The following is a 22,774-nucleotide window of genomic DNA, read 5'->3' on the forward strand; positions in this document are numbered from 1 at the left end:
AAGGGCTTCTACAGATACAAGAGCAGCGAAAGGAAGACTAGGAAAAATGTGGGCCTGCTGCTGAATGGGTTAGGGGACCTGATGACATGGAAATTGTTGAGGTACTCAATGCCTTTTTCACCTCCATCTTGATGAGTGAGATTGACCTTCAGGAATCCCAAGCCCCTGAGACTCATGAGAAAGTCTAGAGCCATGATGACTTACTCTTGGTGGAAGAGGATAGGGTTAAGAAACATTTAAACAAACTGGACATACAGATGTCTATGGAATCTGATGGGATGCACCCATGATTGCTAAGGGAGCTGGCCAATGTTATTGGAAAGCCATTCATGATTCATCAACACCCTCTTTAATGATCTGGATGATGGCACGGAGTGCACCTTCAACAAGTTTGCAAATGATAGAAAACTGGGACGAATGGCTGATACACCAGATGGTTGTGCTGCCATTCAGAAGGACCTAGATAGGCTAGGGAACTGACCACACAGGAACCTCATGATGTTCAACAGAAGGAAAAGCAAAGTCCTACACCAAAGAAGGAATAACTGCATGCACCAGTACAGGCTTGACATCAACCAGCTGCAGTTTAACAGAAAAGGCCTTGGGGGTCCGGGTGAACAACAAGTTGAACATGAGCCAGCTGTGTGCTCTTGAGGCAAAGAAGGCCAACAACTTTCTGGGCAGAATTAGGAAGAGCATTGCCAGCAGACTGGGGGAGGTGATCCCCCTCTACTCAGGCCTGGTGAGGCCATCTGGAGTGTTGTATCCAGTTTTGGGCTCCTTAGTACAAGAAAGATGTGGACATACTGGACTGAGTCTAGCAGAGGGCCACAAAGATGATAAAGGGCCTGGAGCATCTTTCATATGAAGAAAGACTGAGAGCTGCAACTGTTTAGCCTGGAGAAAATAAAGGTCAAGAGGAGATCTTACCAGTATGGAAAAATACCTGCTGGGAGGAAGTAAAGAGCATGAAGCCATGCTCTTCTCAATAGTGTCCAGTGGTAGGGTAAGAGGCAACAGGCACAAACTGACACACCAAGAAACTCAATTTAAACATGAGGAAGAACTTTTTCACTGTAAAAACACAGGACAGGGTTTCCCAGGCAAGTTGTAAAGTTTCCATCCTTGGAGATACTCAAAACCTGACTGGATGCGATCTGGAGCAACCTTCTCTAGGTGACACTGCTCTGAGCAGAGGGGTTGGACTAGATGATCTCAAGAGGCCCTTTCTAATCTCAGAGATTCCGTTATCTTATTTTTCTTTTGTCTCCCACTGGGACATTGTCTAATTTTGAACATCTGAACACAGGAAAACACTCTCTCACTGTGAAGGTGGCCAGACAGTGGAATAGGTTGCACAGGCAGGTTGTGGAGTCTTCATCTGTCAAGATATTCAAACCCTGACTGGACACAGTCCTGGAATACCTGCTCTAGCTGACTCTTCTTGAGCAGGCAGGGGTAGACTAGATAATCTCAAGAGGTCCCTTCCAACCTAAATAATTATGTGATTGTGTGAATATAAACCAGTACAGGGACACAGAGTCTTTAGGAAGAAGTTGAGAAGAGGCAGAGTTCTTCTATATTTTGAGTTTTATTTTTCCTGAAATTTTGTCAGGCACTTTTACATATAAACTCAGGAGCTAATAAAAATGGCCTTTTCCAATGTGAACACAACTTAAAATTTACACACAAACACAAGGAACTACAGTGGTGCATAACTTACTTATGTTGTGTTTGCAAATAAGCATTGAAGACATAAACTGTATTACTTGTGAAAGATTGTAAAAAATATAGATATTAGTGACCATTAATTCAAAGATGTTTTAATGTAAAATAACACTCCATTCTGCCTGTTTGGCTCTAGCTTCTACTGGAACAGCTGTGGCTGGCCCAGTGAGGGTAGTGGTTAAGTTTTCAGGGTAAATCATAAGTCCACGCTCTTTGTGGTGGGGGGCTGGAAGTTAGTTCTTTGAACTTCTGGCATACCTCTTATCAATACTGTTTTGGCAACTCATGGATGTTTTGGCAACTTCTGGCCAGTGCTGCGTGCCTCCATTTCTCTTTTCTCTTGTGGGATTGCAGCAGCAGTGACACAAAGCATTGAGTGCACAGATACATTAATTATCTGTGAAGTACTTCACAGTTCGTTGGCCCAGATGTGCATATCTACTATATGTAGATATGTTTTATACTTTTAGGCAATAGTTTGACATTAGATGCATCCCATATTACTTGTCTTTCTTGAGCAAAAGCAATGCACAAGATGATAGAATTGATGTTACTTGTTTCTGAACAATAAGTCATTAAGAATGCAAAGAACATTCATTGCATGAATAAATCATAATGAAGGAATATTAACCAAGAGCAACTGAATAGTTAGTAGTACATTTTATGCTTTAAAAACATTCTAGAGCAATGGACATCATATTAAATGATAAACTTTCAGTAAGCAGTCAATTGGCAAATAAAAAATGGAAAAAAAACCCGACTTGCACATATAAACCAGTTGAAGCAATACATTAGAATATATTTTAAAGAGCAATAAATTACAATCATGTAAAGAAGCTGTATAAAAACATATTATTATAGCTGATTATGTTTTGACAGTGTAATAAAACTTTATACTGCATGTGGTTTGAGTCATTTTGATGATAAAATTTTCTTTTTCTTTTGCAGAAAATGATGAGGTCATCCGTGTTTCATATGTTCATACTAAGCATGGTGGCTGTAGATGTGATTGTTGCTGCTAGTAACTACTATAAAGGAGAAAATTTTAAGAGACAATATGATGAATTTTACCTAGCTGAGGTGAGTATGCTGAAATGACTATCTGGATATTTTTCAAGATAAGCTAAAGCAGAAAATGTGAATGTCAAGCACATTTTAGTATGTAGTTTTTTTATTCCCTTAAGCATTCCAAGAATTCTCTGCTAACTTGTTCAAGTTCCTCTGTCTGACAATGGCTGACAGCCCTATCTTACAACCTTTTGAAAGGTAATTTCCTCAAACAAAATGTCAGTGGTAATGAGCTGAGGCTTAAGTTTAACATCTGCAGGCAATGCGTGGCTGCTGAGTTGCTATCTTTCTCTAGCAGGAGTGTAACATCCAGAAGAGTTTAACTTTAAAAAAGTGACAAAACACTGTCTTTAAAGAATATAGTACTTCTTCCTAAATCATCTTTATTCGACATATACTTAGCTGCAAGAAGGTCCTTAAGCATGACCAAAACAGTGTTGCAAATAACTTGGCTTCAGTAACCTCAAGAGCACACTGCAAAAAAACCATTTAGTCATGAGTTTGGTGAAGGAGGAGGCCGTGCTCCTGAACCAGTGAAGTCGAGGTAAAAAGTTTCTTTATAAGTGACATTCTGGCAGGGAGCCTGCTTGAGTCATTATCTGGTCAAGGATTTTACTGTAAGCATGCACTAGAGATACTAGAACCTTGCCTACGTGTCTTTTTAGTACTATTTAATTCAGTCTAAAAAAAAAAATAATTGAAGTCTTTGGTACTAATGTACAGGCATAGCTTCAAATAGATATTTGTTTTTCCTGAATCAAGAGTGAACTCAGTATTGTAGCATTCTTTATTAAAAATACTTATTTCCATGGGCACTGTGAATTGTCACTTTAGCTGAGTATAAAGCCACCAGCGCTGAAATTTACCAAGATCAGTTCTCTGAAAGTGTTGATCGTGGTTGTCTGGATTGGGCACATGTCTAGCTTTATGGTTACTGCAGTTTCCCTGGCTTCAATAATTACACAGTCCTTCTTTGGAGCCAGAGGGCACATTCTTAGGCTAGAGGACATGATACCAGTATATTCCTTGTGAGTCCAGAGGAGTTCGATGATTTGTACTCTTGGGGTTTTAAGTGTCTAAATACATTTGAGAGTCAGGCTTAAGTGCCCAACTTTAAACTCTTTAGTCCATAACATTATGATGCTTTATGAATCTCCCTTTTTTAAAGGAGGTTGAGTTGATACCCATTTTTTAATTTATCTTAGTTTTAGAATTTGTATCTGATCTCTTAAAATCTCATGAAGCTGAGACTTCACCAGTTCTGGGACAAAAATGAAAGCAAAGAAAAGTTAAAGGTAGCACCAGAGTCCAAACCCTCGAAAAAGTGTAGGCTGTAGAGACATCAGTGCTGCATCATGCTCTGTTGTCTCTCATGCCACTGGAGATAGCTGTAGTTTGTATGAGCACTGAGTAAATGTTGGCCAGGCCAACAATTACAAGAGTAATTGTGAAATGTGTTATCTTTATTTTATCTCAAGTTCTGAGTATATTTGAAAAACAACATGAACATGAAAGAGGATGATCCTGGGAATAAGACATTGGATAAAACCAACAAATGCTGGATTCTCTTATGACACCCCCCACGGATTTGAGGATAGAAGCGAGGACCAGGAAACTAATTTTAATCTCTGCCATGGTTTAACCCCGGCAGGCAGCTCAGCCCCACACAGCTGCTCACTCACTCTTCCCCAGTGGGATGGGGAGAGAATTGGCAAGGTAAAAGTGAGACAACTCATGGGTCGAGATAAAGGCAGTTTAATAGGTAAAGCAAAAGCTGCATGCACAAGCAAAGCAACATAAGGAGTTAATTCACTCCTCATCGGCAGGCAGGTGTTCAGCCATCTCCAGGAAAGTAGTATCATGTATAACAGTTACTTGGGAAGACAAACGCCATCACTCCGAACATCCCCCCCTTCCTTCTTCTTCGCCCAGCTTTACATGCTGAGCATGACGCCATATGGTATGGAATAGCCCTTTTGTCAGTTGGGGTCAGCTGTCCCAGCTGTGTCCCCTCCCAGCTTCTTGTGCACCCCCAGCCTGCTCGCTGGTGGGGTGGGGTGCAAAGCAGAAAAGGCCTTGATGCTGTGCAAGCACTGCTCAGCAATAACGAAAACTGTATTGTCAACACTGTTTTCAACACAAATCCAGAACAGCACCATACAAACTACGATGAAAAAAATTAACTCTATCCCAGCCAAAACCAGTGCAATATCCTAGGCCGGAAACAAATAATTTAGTCTGCATTAAAGCCTGAGATCATGAACTTTTCATGGTAGGCATTTTTGCTTTATGCCCAGGATACAGCAAGTGGAGCCTGAATTCTTAATAAAATAACATTAATTCTATTTATATTCAAAATAGGAAACGCTGCATATGCTGTTTCTATTTTGGCACTGAACATATAGTATAATTATGCTTTTATTAATCAGTGCTAGAAACACTCTCTTCAACATCTATTTGAAGTGTAGGGTTTGAGGTTTTTTTCTAACAGAAATACTTGCCAGGGTTTAATAATTCAAGATGAGTATGTCACATAGACTAGTGTATTATAATTCTGTTCTATAAGCAATGTCCGGTTTTCTTTAAAGAAAACGTTTCTTTACGTTTTTCTGTCTCTGCATAGCTTAGATTATTGATTTATTAGTGGGGAGGTTGTCAGAAAACTCATTTGTTTACATTCTAAATGTTTATGTTTCTAAGTATGTAAGGTAAATTAGTCTGTAATGGAGAAAGGTATTTTGTTTATTTGTAAGGCATACTCTTTTGATGTCCATTTGTTGTTTTTCTTTATATTTTTTTAACCTGTGATACTTTTACTAGAAACACTATAAAAATCAAACAAGAACAAACCCCTAGTATCTTACAGGAGAAGGTATAAAATACTGTAGCAGAAGAGTAAAAAAAATCCTGGGAGAGAGGAAAAATTGATAAGCTGGTGTCCTTTCCTACTCGGTTATTGTGAAACTTGTTCTTTGCAGCACAGGGCATGCAAAGGAATTGTATTTAAGAGCCTTGAAGAGGATGAATACTCAAACAATGCAGATTATTGCACAGTGGCTGGTTTGTTTCCTTGGTGAGGGAGACTGGTTGGAGCAGGGTGCCCTGCTGTTGCTCTGTCGTTTCCATTAGGCTAGGCTGCAGAAGGCTTTCCCTTCAGAGGGAGCTTACTTGAGCAGCCAACAGCATTGGGGTTTCCCTTTGCTAAAGGAAACAGCCAGACAGATTACAGCAAACAGATCTGGCTTTCTGATACATTTTCCCGAAGTATCTTGGAGGCTGCTGGCCTTGAGAGCAGACATGGTCTAATAAAATAGCTCCCTCGGTCCATTCTATGGACCACACGTTGTAGTGGCCTAGAACTGTAGAAATACATCCACTTAAATTCCGTAGACAAATCTAAGTGAAGTTACTGAGACAGAATCATAGAATGGTTTGGGTTGGAAGGGACCTTAAAGATCATCTAGTTCCAACACTCCTGCCTTGGGCAGGGACACCTTCCACTAGACCAGGTTGCTCAAAGCCCCATCCAACGTGGCCTTGAACACTTCCAGGGATGGGGCATCCACAACTTCTCTGGGCAACCTGTTCCAGTGCCTCACCACCCTCACAGTGAAGAATTTCTTCCTTCTATCTGGTCTAAATCTACCCTCTTTCAGTTTAAAGCCATTACCCCTTGTCCTATCACTACATGCCCTTGTAAAAAGTCCCTCTCCAGCTTTCTTGTAGGCCCCGTTCAGGTACTGGAAGGCTGCTATAAGGTCTCCCTGGAGCCTTCTCTTCTGCAGGCTGAACAACCTCAACTCTCTCAGCCTGTCTTCATAGGAGAGTTGCTCCAGCCCCCTGACCATCTTTGTGGCCCTCCTCTGGACTCGCTCCAACAGGTCCATGTCCTTCTTATGTTGGGGGCCCCAGAGCTGGATGCAGTACTCCAGGTGGGGTCTCACCAGAGCAGAGTAGAGGGGCAGAATCACCTCCCTCGACCTGCTGGCCACACTTCTTCTGATGCAGCCTAGGATACAGTTGGCCTTCTGGGCTGCAAGCGCACATTGCCAGGTCATGTTGAGCTTCTCATCAACCAACACTCCCAAGTCCGTCTCCTCAGGGCTGCTCTCAATCCATTCTTCGTCCAGGCTGTATTTCTGCTTGGGATTGCCCCAACCCATGTGCAGGACTGGGCACTTGGCCGTGTTGAACTTCATGAGGTTCACATGGGCCCACCTCTCAAGCCTGTCAAGGTCCTTCTGGATGGCATCCCTTCCCTCCAGCGTGTTGACCGCACCACACAGCTTGGTGTCGTCAGCAAACTTGCTGAGGGTGCACTCAATCCCACTGTCCATGTTGCTGACAAAGATGTTAAACAGCGCCAGTCCCAGTACTGACCCCTGAGGAACACCACTTGTCACTGGTCTCCACTTGGACATTGAGCCATTGACTGCAACTCTTTGAGTGCAACTATCCAGCCAATTCCTTATCTACCGAGTTGTCCATCCGTCAAATCCGTGTCTCTCCAATTTAGAGACAAGGATGTCATGCGGGACAGTGTCAAATGCTTTGCCTAAGTCCAGGTAGACAACGTTGGTTGCTCTTCCCTTATCCACCAATGCTGTAACCCTGTTGTAGAAGGCCACCAAATTTGTCAGGCACGATTTGCCCTTAGTGAAGCCATGTTGGCTGTCACCAGTCACCTCCTTATTTTCCATGTGCCGTAGCATAGTTTCCAGGAGGATCTGCTCCATGATCTTGCTGGGCACAGAGATGAGACTTACTGGCCTGTAGTTCCCCAGGTCTTCCTTCTTTCCCTTTTTAAAAATGGGGGTTATGTTTTCCCCCTTTCCAGTCAGTGGGAACTTCACCAGACTGCCATGACTTCTCAAATATGATGGATAATGGCTTAGCAACTTCATCCGCCAGTTCCCAAGGAACATCTCCCAGTCCCTGCCTTTGCCTTCTGTGACCCAGTAGTAGATACCCAGTACCAAGAAAAAAAAACACTATTTTCCTTGTTGGAAACAGAAGACAGACTCAAGAGAAAAGGAGGCAAATGTTAGACAAAAAGATAGAAGAAATAAATTCTAAACCCATATCCCATTGGTTGCATAATTTTGTATAGCTGGTAGTAAATTAGAGGTTCTGATGAGCATTTCAACTTGTATATTCAGCCCTGCAGGTTAAGCAAAACCAGACTTTTAGCAGGATGACTCAAAACCCGAATGCGGTATCTGAGAACCTGGAAAGAGTAGAGCTTCAAACTCATTTTGGTAACTATTACTGAGGATGTTGACTTTACCTGCTCAATACCTGGACAGAGTAGTGATGGATGTTTGTTGTTATATGCAGCTGCCACATTGTCTTCCATTAAAAGAGGTTACAGACTAGAAGTCTTATTGGAGACTTGTGAGATTCCTACAAGTACTGCTTTAAAGGGTCTGAAAACCAGAGTTCAAAACCAGGTGCTCCTATACACTTCCTCCTAGGTTCCTTTTGCAGTCTGTCCCCTTACACTGCTGCCTTCGTGTAGCCTTTGCCCTGTCCTGGCTGAAGGAAAGATTGAGCACTGTCTCAAATCTGGTAGCAAGGGAAGTGCTGGAGGTCTGTGCCCTTAATCCCACTGATCCTGCTCGGAAGAATTCTTGTCTTTCCCAACAGCTTTCAAGTAAACCACAGTTACAAAGAAAACTAACTGGGTCTGTCACTGTTGGATGTTGGCTGACACTGAGCTCTGCCTCTGCAAAAAAATGTTAAGGGGCTACTGGTAAAAGTTAATGTTGCGGAATGCGGCATTAATACCATAGAACTTCCAGGTGACTGAATGGGAGGTAGCCCTCAGAGAAGCAGCCCATTCCTGGTAGCTCCTCTTTGGCCTCCCCAAAGCAACCTGGCAACCTGGTGGAGGGTGGCTGCTCATGTGTCACACCTGCTTTTTCTGTGAATTTGCCTTTCCCCTGTCTCTACAGCAATGAAAGGAGTGATTTCAGATTTTTAAAAAAAGTCTACAAAATTGTATTACATTTCACACCTAACAAAAAGTTCTAGTCAGTTATTTTGAACCTTCTCCTGTAATTAATTACAAGGAAGGAAAAAATACAAGCTCTGTCAGCAGGAAGACAGGTGTATAAATGTAATCAGATGTTATGCAAACCATTTGATACATTTTTAAGTACTAGTGGTTTGAATTCGTTTGACAAGCATGTAAAATGCAAATGATCCCGCCCACACTTTTTTAGAATAAATTAAAATACACTTAACATCGTATTTGTTAGTTCTTGTCCTAATAGGAAGCCTGTGTGCTCTGAAGTATGTATGTGTGTGTATTTAAATGGCATTGTTATTCCACCTGCTCTGAAGCTGAATTCCAGCTGCTTTCTGTCCAGTGTTCCATTTTTCCTAATTCACCCCCCCCCCCTTATTCTTTCAGGACTCAATTAGATGTTTTTTTCTTTAAAAGTGAGCTTTCATTTTAAAATTTTTGATAAAACATTTTCCTTGTGTTTCAGGTAGAGATTTTCCTGTAAAGGGGTAGAGGGGTAGTTTCTTCAGACTTGGCTCATTGTTCTCCTTGAGCTCTTTGAGCTATCAGAACAAGGGCTGAAAAACTGTCCAGATACATTCAAGAAGATGAGCATGAAAGTATCCCTACGCATGGATCCTTGTATGCCTGAAATCACACAAATATTTCTTAGTAGTATTTCTTTCCTAATGTAAAGAAATTTTTTGAGTGCTCTGAAGCATTTCACCTTGATTCAATCATTCGGAGGACATTTGAAGCCTGATAACTATTTTGCATGCCTTGAGGAAGCCACATAATATAGCTGGTAGGACTGCTCATAAACAGCTGTGTGAACTAGGGGAATAAACATAGAACATAAACTCCAGTGTTTAATTTCCATCTCTACTCCTGCTTGTGACAGTCTGTACACATAAAATATGTGAAATTTTATTTAGCTATCACACAAAACCCCTCTTTCATGTTGATAAATATATTTTTGATGGACTAGAGAGTTTAAATTTTAAATAATGTAATTACTTAAAGGAGAGATTCATCCCAGAGATTGGCATCTCATCCCAGAGATTGAGATCTCATCCCAGAGATTGTCACTGTCAGATTCAGGATTAAAATCTTGTTCTCTAACTTCATTATCCCCTGCCAAGTCCAGTAAACCTTATGGCCCACAGCCAATTAATCTCTCCATCTTAAAAGACTAATAGTGCTTTCGCTCAAAGGAGGTTTGACCTGTATTTTGTTAATGTTTGCACAGGACTTTGAAAGTATTAGTTGTATATAGATGCCACCTAATGTTATTTCAGTGTCTCTTTTAAGCCCCAAAGTATGTAAAAGGTCAGAGAGGAAAATTGCTGAGTCAAAGAAAAACATATTTTCCGTTGGGTTTCCTGGGTGCTGGGAAGTGAGGGAGAGAGTATCTCAGAGTGTATACAGTGGTAAATTAGGAAGACAGGTGAGGAAGAAGTGTGTCTAGTCAGAAGCATTTTCAGTAATGAGAGAAGAAAGAGAAAATAAATTTTGAAGATATAAACCTATGCAAAATTGTCTCCCTTTTTTCAAGCTGAACATCATGCATTTTAGTGTATAAATATTTCAGGAGAGGCCTCTGGAAGAATCCCACAGTCATCCAATGCTTACAAGTAGATTTCTTCCCCTGTAACTTTCCACCTTACTCTCTTTGCTCAACTTCTGTAACATTATCTCTTTAAAATTGTGAAAATTCACCAATTCTGGTCTGAGTTTGAATTTCCTCTTTTTGTTAATTTGTTTTAACGCTTAAGTCCCATCACCCCTTTTTTACCTGTTTCAGCTGTTTTACTATGGATGTTTTAGAAAATTGAAGTAGCAATTTTCAAACAAGAGGTCTTTAAATTTTGTTTTGTTCCTTAGATCTCTTAAATTTCTTCAGACAGCTCATATGTGTTGCTTCACATTTTGAAAAAAATTCTCATCAGTTTTTTTCCTTTTCATCTGTATACACAAAATGAAAGGTCAACTGGATGGATTTATTATTTCATGCCTTCCAAATTGTGGAATCTACATGTCTGTGTTGAAACTTCAGAAAATATCGTAAAGTGTACCTTTTATGGAAGAATATGAGCCAATATGAGAAAATTTATTATTTATTGTTTATTCTGTTTAGAGTATGAATGTTTTTGTTAAATATTATGTAGATCTTTATTTTTGCCATACAAAACCTTGATAGACATCATGACATAGAAACTTGTTAATTTAACTGAGTGTTTTGAACACATCTTTCTTGTTTTATATATTTGTCTAGGTTGCTTTTACAGTTCTGTTTGATTTAGAAGCTCTCCTGAAGATCTGGTGTTTGGGTTTCACAGGATACATCAGCTCATCTCTTCACAAGTTTGAGTTGCTGCTTGTAATTGGAACCACTCTTCATATTTATCCAGACCTCTATCACTCTCAGTTTACATATTTTCAGGTATGATTAGCTACTTTTACATTTTGCCCTATATACCAATTAAAAACATTACCCATTAACTTTTCACTCTCGTTTACTTCCATTCTCACACTACTGATATTCTCACAATATTGACTCATGTCGAGAATATCTTTAAAATAACAAATATGTCTGTTCTTAGCTATATTTATTGGGTAGATTTACAGAAATAGGATTCTCTTAACTTTGCTGAGTAGTCCTTTCTGTTTTCAGTAACTCCTACTTCTTATCTGAGCTACACTGTTCAGTAGGTTCTGGATTAGTTTATCCACTGTCCTTCATTCAGCCTTGACCTTGCATACAGCTGTTTACAGCATCACCTTCCTGTAGTGTCCACCACTGCTTTCCTGGCTTCTATGCCTGAGACCTCAGTGCACTTGCTGTTGCTTCTCCAAATCTTCATCTCTGTGGCAGTCATATGCCTAACTAAGAGTCTCTGCTCCAGTTACTGTGGGCCTTCTGAGGTCATTTCTCCAGAATCATCTTAGTTTTTGTTTTTATAGCTCTCCAACCATTCCTTATCTAGAGAGAAAGTGTGTTCATTGAGACCCTTCCTACATTTTCACTTCGGGGAAGAGCAGGAAGGAGAGACAAAGAAAAACTGATTAATTCAGACTTCTGATTCTTCCTCTGTCAGCCAGTCCAACCAATTCCCCATTCATCCTCCTTGAAGTGCTTAGGGTTGCTCCAGTTGTGGGAGAAAGCACTGAAAGCATCAATATAATGTGCTATATTCTACAGTACTAAAGAAAGGGATTTTCTAAAAAAAAAAAATCAAACAATTCATATCTGTCCATTATTCTGCAATGGATTGGCATGGTGAATAATTAATAATCAATAAAGGCCAATAATAAATCATCAGACAGAGTCCTGTCAATAAATGTGATTAGCTATAGTGACACATATTGTAATCAAGTGAGGACAGTATGGGGGGAGAAGTCTCCCCAAGTGCGGGTTGAAATACGATGGCCTTTTCAGACTTCTGCAAATGCCATCCTGTATTTCTTCTAAATGGTTTTACAAACCTTTGCACAAAAGCTTTCAGGATGACAAATTCTATTTTGCTTTCACCTGGTATCATTTGAAGGCTTTTAGATGGTTATAGCTTTGATTTTGCTGTCCAAATGTGTAAAATGTTGTTATTCAATGTGGCATGATATTTCAAACCTGCGAGAAAGGATGATCTATCAGGAGCATTCCATTGCACTCTTGTGTCAAAAGCACACAGGAAACCGAGCTGGGAGCTCGGTTATAAGTTAGCAACTTAGTTAATTGTTGGTCCATATTTATTAGGGCAGAGTCCACTTACAGCTGATGATTTCTTTCTAGGAATTTTAAGTATAAATTATAAACATGTTGGACTAAATAGGTAGCATCATCACTAACTAACAGGACTGAAAGTATAATTAAAATGTAGCCAGATGTTGATAATAAAATAGTACGTCTTTTCTTTTTAATGGATTTAATTAGTTTTGTGCGGCGGGGGTGGTGGTGTTTTGTTTTTTTTAAATAGTGCTAGCTTTTATGACAGAAAATAGCAGGATGTGATTTTTTTTTTTTCCAAAATATATGAGAGACATACATTTTACAGGCAGAAACACCTGCTACACTGTAAGATTCGGGTTGTATTTTGCAATCCAAATCCCCTAAGAGGCAAATGACAGTAAGGTTGTAAAATACTTTACCTTTGATGTCAGTGTGTAAGGGAGGTACGCACAGTATTCCCCCACAATTAAGCTTCTGGGCAAGCTAGATAACACATTTTCAAATCAGCCAAGGTCAAAAAGTCTTTTTCACATGGGTGCGTCTTGACGTTAGGCAGATTTCCAGGCCTTTAGGTATTAATGATGACAGGTTAAATGTGTTCCTTGTCAGCCAACAAAACAGATTACTGAAAATAGAAGTCTTATTTGACACATTCCAGAATAGCGAGCAGAAATATCATTTGGCTTATCTAGTCTTCTTTAGCATATACTCCAGTCTGCGTTATTCATTGGTCTTTATCATTACCTTTTGCCAACACATCCTTTGCTCTTCACCACATTGGCTACTGTCCACCCTCCCACCTATCTTTCTTGCATTCATTGTGCATTCATTCAAAACACTTTGCAAAGCCCTCTGTGAAGGACTACAGCAAAGTACCATTCCATGGCTATGATCTATAGAACACAAAATCAGTGGAGAATGACAGAATTTTATGACAGAAATGACAGAATGACAGAGTGAGAGATTTAAACAGAATTTGACCTATACTGGACTGAAGAGATGGTATTGTATTTGTGCTTGGGGAAAATACTGCTGAGTCATTTTCTGAATAAATATCGTCCATTTTAGGAGATGCAGCCATTCTTTGTAACAAAGCTGTGGCTTCTTTTTTGTATTTTTCATTTTGATTTGTTTTTTAACATATTTTTATATTTAATCCAAATAGTGCATCTTCTACAGCTCTTAAATTTAATACAATTTGCGATCCAATTACATAGAATGCATAAATGTTCATTAGAGTGTACTTTTGCTAGATTCAATTTGTCACCTAATGAAAATAAATGAAAAAAAAACAAATAGTATCAATAAGATTAGTGTGTTGCTTAAAGGTCAATTAAAGTTCCCCAAGGGAGGGGGAAAAAAACTAAGGCAGATAATACAGTTTATCTAAAACACAACTCAGAATACCAGCTAGCATGAAATCTTCACCCTACTGGGTCAGTGTCGAAACTGGTATTAATGGGACCAGAGCTAGCATTGACACTGTGAGAAGATCTTGTAAGTAAGAAGGCACTATGTTTATATATTCATAGTACTTGGAAATCTCACTCATCTCACTGTCTGTCACTCTCTTGGTAACCAGTTTCATGTGCTCAGATTGTATGTAATGTGGTCACGGTACCAATGTGAAAGAAAGGACCTTATCTCACCTTGTTCTAATGTTGTGAAAGTTAAGCTGTCTAGTGTAACCTCTGTATCTAGGACCCTTTTTAATTACTGAAGACACTGAAGCCTCATCCCATCTCACACAAGGAGTCTTGTGTTTGTTTGGAGTAAGTTGCTCTCTTGAGTTGACTTTCTCTCTCTCCCTCCTTTGACAGTAAAGCCTAGATGACTAGCGTATTCTGCGTACCTGATGGATAGCTAAGGAGATGAATTTTATGCAAAATGCAAAGGTGTACATTATTAGTAAGCTACAAAGTACAGTGAAGTCTTTCTGTAAACAACTGCCATATCCTTCTGTCAAATTTATTTTCTCTCCAAAAGCAGCACAGTAATTGTATTTGGCTGGTACATCAGGTCAGCCTATAATTGCACTGTAACTACTACCTTTTAGTTTCAATATGATTTTGTGGAAATATAGGCAATACCTTGGGCTAGAGACTCTTTTTCTTCGCAAGAACTGCAGAATCTCATTTGCCTCACATCCTCCTGTCTGTTGTCTCCAGCAACTGCTGTGGCTGCCACTGGCTTTTGTTGATACTAATGTTATGTCACTGTTTGTGCCACCATAAGGGGCAGAAATAGGAGGATAAGAGCTGTCAGCAGCTTTTCCCAGGTAGAGTCAGCAGTGAATGGATCAGGAGTTCCACACACGATCACAGTTCTGCCGCCACTACTAATACTGAGAGGTGTCAAATATGTCAGTGTCACACAACGCTGTTTCCTCCAATATTGAGAAATACCACCCAAAATTTCCCTCGTTGTATATAGTATGAAATAGCAAAATATGTTCATTACCAAACTTCGTAGTTTTGTACCCATACGGTACACAATGCCATGCAATTTTGTCTTGGGTCACTGAAATGGAAAGATGACTTCTGGAAGAAGAGTTGTCAGTTCTTTATGCAAATATGTAACCTGGTGTAACAAAAAACATAGAAAAATCTAGGTTGGAAGTGGCCTCTCAAAGTCATCTCATCTAGCTGGCTGCTCAAAGCAGAGCTTTCTTCAAAGACTGTTCAGGACACTGTCCATTTAGAATAAGTATGAATTTTTAACAGTGATGATAATCAAACTGGAGCAATTTACCTAGCACTGCAATAGATCCTCAGTTGCTAAATCTAGACTGATATATTTTGGCCGCCTCTGCCTGAAGCCATTCTTATGTCTGGTAACACACTATAAACCTTCATTGGTCTGTAATTCCCCATTATATTCAGTTTTACTATCTGTGGTGTGTTTTGCCTATGTCTTTGTTCCCCCCAAAACAGCTTTACCCAGTTGCCTTTCTGTGATGACTGTTGGTGATTGGCGAGTTGATTATAGCCTTGGGGGCCTTGAGTATCCTCCTGTGCCTTTACTCTGAAGACCTCTGCTGTCATCCCATGCCTGTACACCTCGATGCTGCATTTTATGAAAGGGTCATAGATAGTTCATTCTATGCAAAATTACAGCTTGTTATTACTACACGCTAGAAAAAAAGAGATATGTAACAGTAAGCATTACACCACACAATCGTGAAAAGCTAAGCAAAAGACAAAGTAGGTTAACAGTTACCTGGTCATTAGGTAACTGCTGTTACTAGCTAAAACAAATCTCCAGGCAGGCCAAGATAAGTACAGACAAAGCCTGAAAGGTTCCAGGGCTTGTGTTCTTAACCTAACATACAACTTGTGGTCTGTTACAAGCAGTGGCAACCTGATATTTACTGGGCTACAAGGCTGCAAGTCCCTTTTTGGCCTTGAAGTCTGATCCTGTGAAAAGTTGTTGATTAATTTAACAATCAAATAACTAATACAGTTCTGTTTTGTCTTTCTTTGCAGGTTCTTAGAGTAGTTCGGCTGATAAAGATTTCTCCTGCTTTGGAGGATTTTGTGTATAAGATATTTGGACCAGGAAAAAAACTTGGGAGTTTGGTGGTATTTACTGCCAGCCTTTTAATCGTAATGTCAGCAATCAGTTTACAGATGTTTTGCTTTGTGGAAGAACTGGATAGATTTACAACCTTTCCACGGGCAAGTATAAAAAGCATCAATTACTTATTGCTTGTTATTCTTTTCCTATCATTGATATATCATATTTGTTGTTATATTAGCAGTCTTCCTTTCCTTCTAAGAACCATGGAGCAGTTTATCTCCATATGCACAGATAAAAGAAGTGTATTTTCTGGGTGTAACAGTCTTCCTTTAGTCCTTTAATAGTGAAGTTTGTCTTTCTTTGGGTTAGGTGTTCTATTTCTGCCATTGAGGGAACATAGAGAAATTTTATGTATGCACCCTGATGATGACACAACAAAGCATATGGCTTAATGGTAGTCTAGCATGCCACAGAAAGAGTATTCATGTGCACAATCGTGCATCTTAGCCACAAAACGTATATAAAACATGTCTACACTTGATTTGTATCTTCATATTTTGAAAGTGGTTGTTCTTGATTTCTACAGGAATGCTTGTTTTACACAGGGTTATAAAACCTGTCTGCATTGACAAAATAAGTGTTTGCCTTTTGGGTATAAATAATGGATATTTATGGGCATTGTGTTAATTTAGAACAGAACATTGAAAATCAGTGGAAATTGGAGCTAATGTATTTATTGAAGCACACTGTTCTGAATGAAAATACTGCCATTTCTTTAATAATGGATTAGACTGAGTGTACATGGATTGGTTCCAGTCACATTTTATTTGTTTCTGTCATTCCAGCTTGGTTATCCAATGTATCTATTTTAGTGAAAATGCATTGGTTGGAACAATTAAATACCAATGAATAAGACGGCCTCAAGGGTCATGCATTTAGCAAACGAAATGGCTAGGCAACAATTTGTAATTATCAACCTGGACTTGATGTATGGGAAGCTAGCCATCAAATGTAAGACAAAAAATACCTACCCACAGGGAATAATGTAACACCATGCTTTCTATTTCAGAAAACGTGCTTAGAAAAGCAACCAGTAGGATCATTAAGAATTCAGTATAATTCTTTTTTTAAATGCTGAAAAAGGCAAAAAGAATATAATAAAACTTAAGCTTTTATAATGAAGTCAGGCCTCTGTCTCTAAATTGAGCGATAGTACCACCATATTGTATGCCCAACTCCCATGTATAACTTCTGAAAAAACCTTCCAACTGCAAGTTTGAAATCATCATGGAACTTGGTTTTAGAATTATTTTTATTATTTATGCAAAATGGCAATGACATTCCTGAAAGAATTATTGTAGCATAATTAAAATAAGACAGATTTACAACCACCTGCACATTTTAACTAGAAAAATTTGTATAAGTATCTGAGAAAGATCCTCTTGCAGGAAAACATTGCCAAAATATGTCAAGATGTTAGTAAAGTTTTAACTTATTTTGGACATTTCAATCTGGGGCCATTTAGGCCTCAGTAAGAACTATCATATTGAATTATAACAGATAGATGTATATACTAAAATACATGTTTGACAAGTGAGAAAATATCTGCTCCAGTAAATGATACAGTTTTTTACAAACAAAAGATATCCAAACTTGTTTTCTATTTTCTGACTTAAGTTTTGGAAAAACAGAATACCTGTTACCAATACTAAAGGAGTGTTCCTGCAATACTGAATTGAAATATTTTTAATACTTTTTATATGATAGCCAGAAGCAAGTATCTCCAAATTTTTTAGTTATTGTTTATTTGTAGACATATTGACCTCGTTATGAATGGTTCAGAAGTATACTTCATAGTATGTGGTTTCTTTTTGTAGTTTTCTAATGAAACATCTCTTAATAGGGTAATAGAGTCAGTGAAAATTTTGTACTCAAAAATTGTGATTGATGGTGTGAGTGATGGTGTCCCTCCGAAGGAGGGAGGGTTGCGGGATTCCCGCTGATGTTGTCTGCTCTGAATAAAGAACACTGAATTAGTTTACAATAAGACAATTATAAAATATGCGATTTCGGGTTTGCCTGGAATGTATTATTTTCAAAATGTGACAGAAGAAATACTTGCATTACGATATAACGTAGGAGATGGTGTGAGGTCTGCATCAGCAGAATTTGCTGCAATAAATTTTTAGGGGCTTACCCCCAAAGAAGAGCTAAGCTAAAATGATCAGTACTGTCGCTGTGGACTTTTTCCATTATAAATACAGAGAGGATGAGCACACTAACGAAAATGGTGACACTAGAGGCTAGATTTTGAGTTTGTACATTAAAGTGCCTTCTACACGGAAACAGACAAAACCTAACGTCATTTTGAAAATGTAAGTGCTTTATGAGAAGGCACAGTATGGGTTTTGGAACAAGTAGACCTCCTCCTTTCGCTAATGACTCTAAATTGCATGTTTTCACATTGTTTCCTGACAACAGTCGATAGGCACAAGCTCAGTGTTGCCATGGCTACAAATTTCACCCTTCTTTTGGCCATCGCAGCTTCCCAAATGGACTGGCTTTCTCTCTAATACTAAGTATAAAAATATAGATGTTTGCTATACTGTTTTTAACCCATCCACCATCTCCATTTTTGCACGTCTTCTTGGGCTGCACATACTGAGCCATGAGAAGGACAGAGGGTGGCTGGGAACCCAAAGAAGGAATGGGAGGGAGGGCATCTGTTCAAAGGCATCAGTGTAAGATGGCCGCTAAGAAATTTTAACAATCACTGTATGGAAAACAAAACACATCGTCAGTGTCTCTGACTTCCATGCCCTAGTTTCTCTTGGGGCCTGGGGCCATATGCTGACTTGGTGCCAGTGTCTCAAGTTACAAAGCTGGGAATGCTGCACTTCTTTTAAAAGGGTCAACACAAGATGAAAGCCAGGCCCAACTGATCTCAGCAGCAAAACTCCCCCAGTCTTCAGCAAAACCAGGACTTCGCTCCTAGCTTTGAGCTTGGAGAAAGCTCAAGTTGTGAAGTGTTAATTCAACCTAAGCATCATCCATTAAAAAAGTTGAATAATGTAGTCTTAATTCTCTGATGCAGTTACAATCTCAGTGCCACTGCCACATTTTTACAGGATGGCTACTCTTCTCTCAGGGTGTTACTGAGCACTCATGGCTATGTTAGGAGAAAAAGCTAAGTTTGCACAGGTAAAACAGATTGCAAACATTTCACAGCACTGGCCTAAATCTTGTTAGCTTAATTTGCAGAAGTAATCCCACTGATTATAGGACTGCTTCCATGAATAAGGCCATTGGGATTTGGCCCATAATATTTTATGGACAAGCAGCAGTTACATGTCAAGTACTTTATAACTGTAAATAGCAATTTGTATGGTACCACCCCTGTAATAGTTGGACAAGATATCAGAACTGGCACTTCGGCTCGTATGTTCCACTGAACCTTTGCCAATCTTCCACTATAAATAAAAAGGTAGTTTGACTTCCATCATCAAAACAGCTAATTAAGTAATAGGGCATAAATACTCAAAGAAATTGACAGTCTTTTCTATAACACGAATTAATTCAGAAAATCACCATTTGCATAAATCTCTAAGTCTCATCTTCACAGATGTTGATTCTGTCAGCTAGTTGCATTTCAAATTAATTTTAAAATAAACAGTGGGAAGTATACCTTTCAACTAAAAATAACTTGCTCCTAAGGAGGTTGCTGGGTGCAAAGCACATACTCATTGTGCAGTGCCGTATTTTCTTAAAACTTATGTTTTGTCATATACTGGATTTAATGTTATAATAAAATGTTTAAATTATATTGAAAGGCCATTTTATATAACTATATGCTTTATGGACAGCTGTTTTAGATGGAAGATTAGATTTTTATGATGTTAAAAGAATGTCTTTTCCAAATTAATCTAGTGCTTGTATTAATGAGGAGTCCACAACATGGTTTTGGAGGTGTCTTTATACCTTGAAGAATTAATTAAAATATATATTTTTAAAAAGCAATAAACCATAGTGATTTAGGGTGATTCAGAAGAAAGGATACTGCACTGGTTCAATTATCCAGTCCCTGAGGTGTTTTTAAAGCCAGCAGTGGGGTGTATTATTTAATGTAGTGCCCACCTTATATTTCAGCAAGGAGTGTCACACCAGTCCAGGTATGACCACCACCGGCTCCAGACATGCTCTGCGTGCAGGCAACAGCGATGCCTGGTTTAGCTTCACCTCCCGCTCAGGAAGGGAAGCTGAGAAGCGGTGCTGGGCACTGCTGGGGTGGTCGTCGTCTTCACCCTCAAGCACCACTAGCAGCTATAAAGGAGGCTGAATTTCCTGCTTATTTCATGCATGCTCCTCTGGCTACAGAAGGTCTCTCCTGAGCTAAAGATCTCCGATGTTTCCTTCTCTGCAAGTGTTGCATAGGGAGAGACTTGAGGTATTTTGCAGGGCTAGGTAACACTTGTTGGTGTTTTGTTGGCTTTTTTTTGCAGGACCCTTATAATGATTTTTTGTAAGAAAAGGAATCACTAATAAGAGTGTAATTTTGTGCAGTGTAAGGAGCCTGCGTGTGTGGTTGTGAGGGGGCACTAATTCAAAGGGGTCCGGTCTGGGGAAGGATCTGGCCAGGTCAGCAGCATGCTAGTTAAGGCCAAGGTTGCTGGCAGAAACATAGAATCACAGAATTGTATAGGTTGGAAAAGACCTTTAAGATCATCGAGTCCAACTGTAAACCTAACACTACCAAGACCACCACTAAACCATGTCCCTAAGCACCTCATCCAAATGTCTTTTAAATGCTTCCAGGGATGGTGACTCAACCACTTCCCTGGGCAGCCTGTTCCAGTGCTTGATAACCCTTTCAGTGAAGTAAAATTTCCTAATATCCAGTCTAAACCTCCCCTGGTGCCACTTGAGGCCATTTCCTCTCGTCCTATCACTTGTTACCTGGGAGAAGTGGAGAGCACTGCAAATTCCAGCCCTGTTATTTGGGCTCTCCTAACACATGACATAGCAAAGATTTTATCTGACATAAAGGATTTGCAGAAAAGTAGTTACAAGCAGGTTTCTCTACTGCTTCTAATTTATGCTAGCCTTTGTTCTCTGTGGGATCTGTGTGTTCAAAGGAAAGGTTGGGACATTACATTTGGTCAAGGTGTTGCTGATGTAGAAGTTAAAGTCTTAAGTTTAACTTCATCTCCCAGTGTGTGCGATTGCTCGCTTGGATGTCTTGATCTGTTCTGTGTACACCTTAGCTTCACTTTTTGTGAGTGATTTGGACTTGTAGGCTTAATCATCTCTGAAAATGTGATTAGTGTGATTTAATTCTGAAAAGCATCTGTAAAAATAGCTCTCAAACTCCTTGGTCTCAGCCTAACAGTGTGTTTATGCTTCTGTCTGCTTCAGAGTGCCACAGAACATAGCAGCGATAAGAAACCAAGCTGGATTCTGGTGTGGGGTTTTTTGTGAGAGCCAGCAGGCATATTTTTTACAAAGCCCTTAGCAGCTAAATGTTTGGGACGCCCCGTAACAGAGTAAAAATGCACAGTTCTTCCTCTGAACATGATCTAGAGGCAACATGATCCATTTTTTGTACTTTAAAATATGTACTAGTTATAATGGACAGAGGAGAAAAAGCTTCAGTCCTAGGATCCTTATCAGCGGTCAATGAAAGAGGGCCAGACACTGAGCTCAAGCAGTGGCCTCCCGATACTGATACCGCTTAGTTGTTAACTTTCTTCCTGCTTCCAGCAAACTCTCTCCGAGGCAATCCCCGGGCATGAGCCGGGGATCGTTCTCTCCAACTAGGCACTCCAAAAAGGCAGTGCCTTTTATGTAGTGCCTTGCATAACAAGAGCCACTAGCTTAAATTGTCCCTGCCTTCCTGAGCCCTCCTACACTACCCCAGCAAGCTTTCCACTTGCAGGCCCTCCTTTCAAATTTTAAGCATATAGCACACACCCTTGATTTCACAATACAGAAACACTAGTGTGGCAAGCTATGCCACATCCTTATCATTACTTCAGATAGATGTAACCAGCTCCTTGTCACCAAATATGAATGACGTGTTGTGGCCGTAGGGACATCACATAGGGCCAGGAGGACATACAGGACCAAGTGCTATATGCATGCACATGGACAGTCCACTCTAGAGTAAATTGGCCTACACTGCAGGGTAGAAATCACAGCCTGGAGTGGAATTCCTTAAGGGTGTGGGTGTAACCTTAAGGGTCCTGTTTGCATTGGGAGAAACTGATTAGAGAAGATATTGTTTTGTTTTAAAAACTCTGCAAACTTGATAAGGAGCCCAAGCAAAGTACTTGTCTGTAGTTTAATAATATAAACTTGAAGTGTCCCCCACAATTAGTTTTGCTAGCAGCTTTAAAAATTAATTAGAACCCATTTTATTGTTTTTCAAGCACATAAGTTTCTATATCTAAATGTTTTCAGCCTTTCCAGCATGCATTTGGGCTTAGGGTAAGTTCATGTGAAGGGCTCTCTAGGTACTGTTTTCTCCTGGCTGTGACAAGAAGAGTCCTCTTCTCTGTGCCAAGTGCATTATTGTGTTGATCTGCTATTGCTGGGTGTGTCAGGTACACTGAGCATAGACAAATACATCTTTATCACTGTGTCAACATTTTGAATTTGAAGAATCCCATTATCCGGAAGCTGCATTGTCAATGTCTTCAGTTTCTAACGCTTTTTTGTTATGTATTAAA

At 39.6% G+C, this 22,774-nt stretch overlaps 1 protein-coding gene across 6 annotated transcripts in view; it reads left to right on the top strand.

The window, feature by feature from the left end:
* The window catches only part of NALCN (sodium leak channel, non-selective), a 256,166-nt gene that overhangs the window by 131,070 nt on the left and 102,322 nt on the right, over positions 1-22,774 (top strand). For all 6 annotated transcript variants that reach the window (XM_072849927.1, XM_072849929.1, XM_072849930.1 and 3 more), the window contains 3 exons: positions 2,677-2,808; positions 11,079-11,246; positions 16,016-16,207. In XM_072849927.1, coding sequence (XP_072706028.1) covers positions 2,677-2,808; positions 11,079-11,246; positions 16,016-16,207 — 492 coding nt within the window. The remainder of the gene's footprint in view (positions 1-2,676; positions 2,809-11,078; positions 11,247-16,015; positions 16,208-22,774) is intronic.

This window comes from Ciconia boyciana, chromosome 1, assembly GCF_034638445.1.
Source record: "Ciconia boyciana chromosome 1, ASM3463844v1, whole genome shotgun sequence".
Classification (NCBI taxonomy): domain Eukaryota; kingdom Metazoa; phylum Chordata; class Aves; order Ciconiiformes; family Ciconiidae; genus Ciconia; species Ciconia boyciana.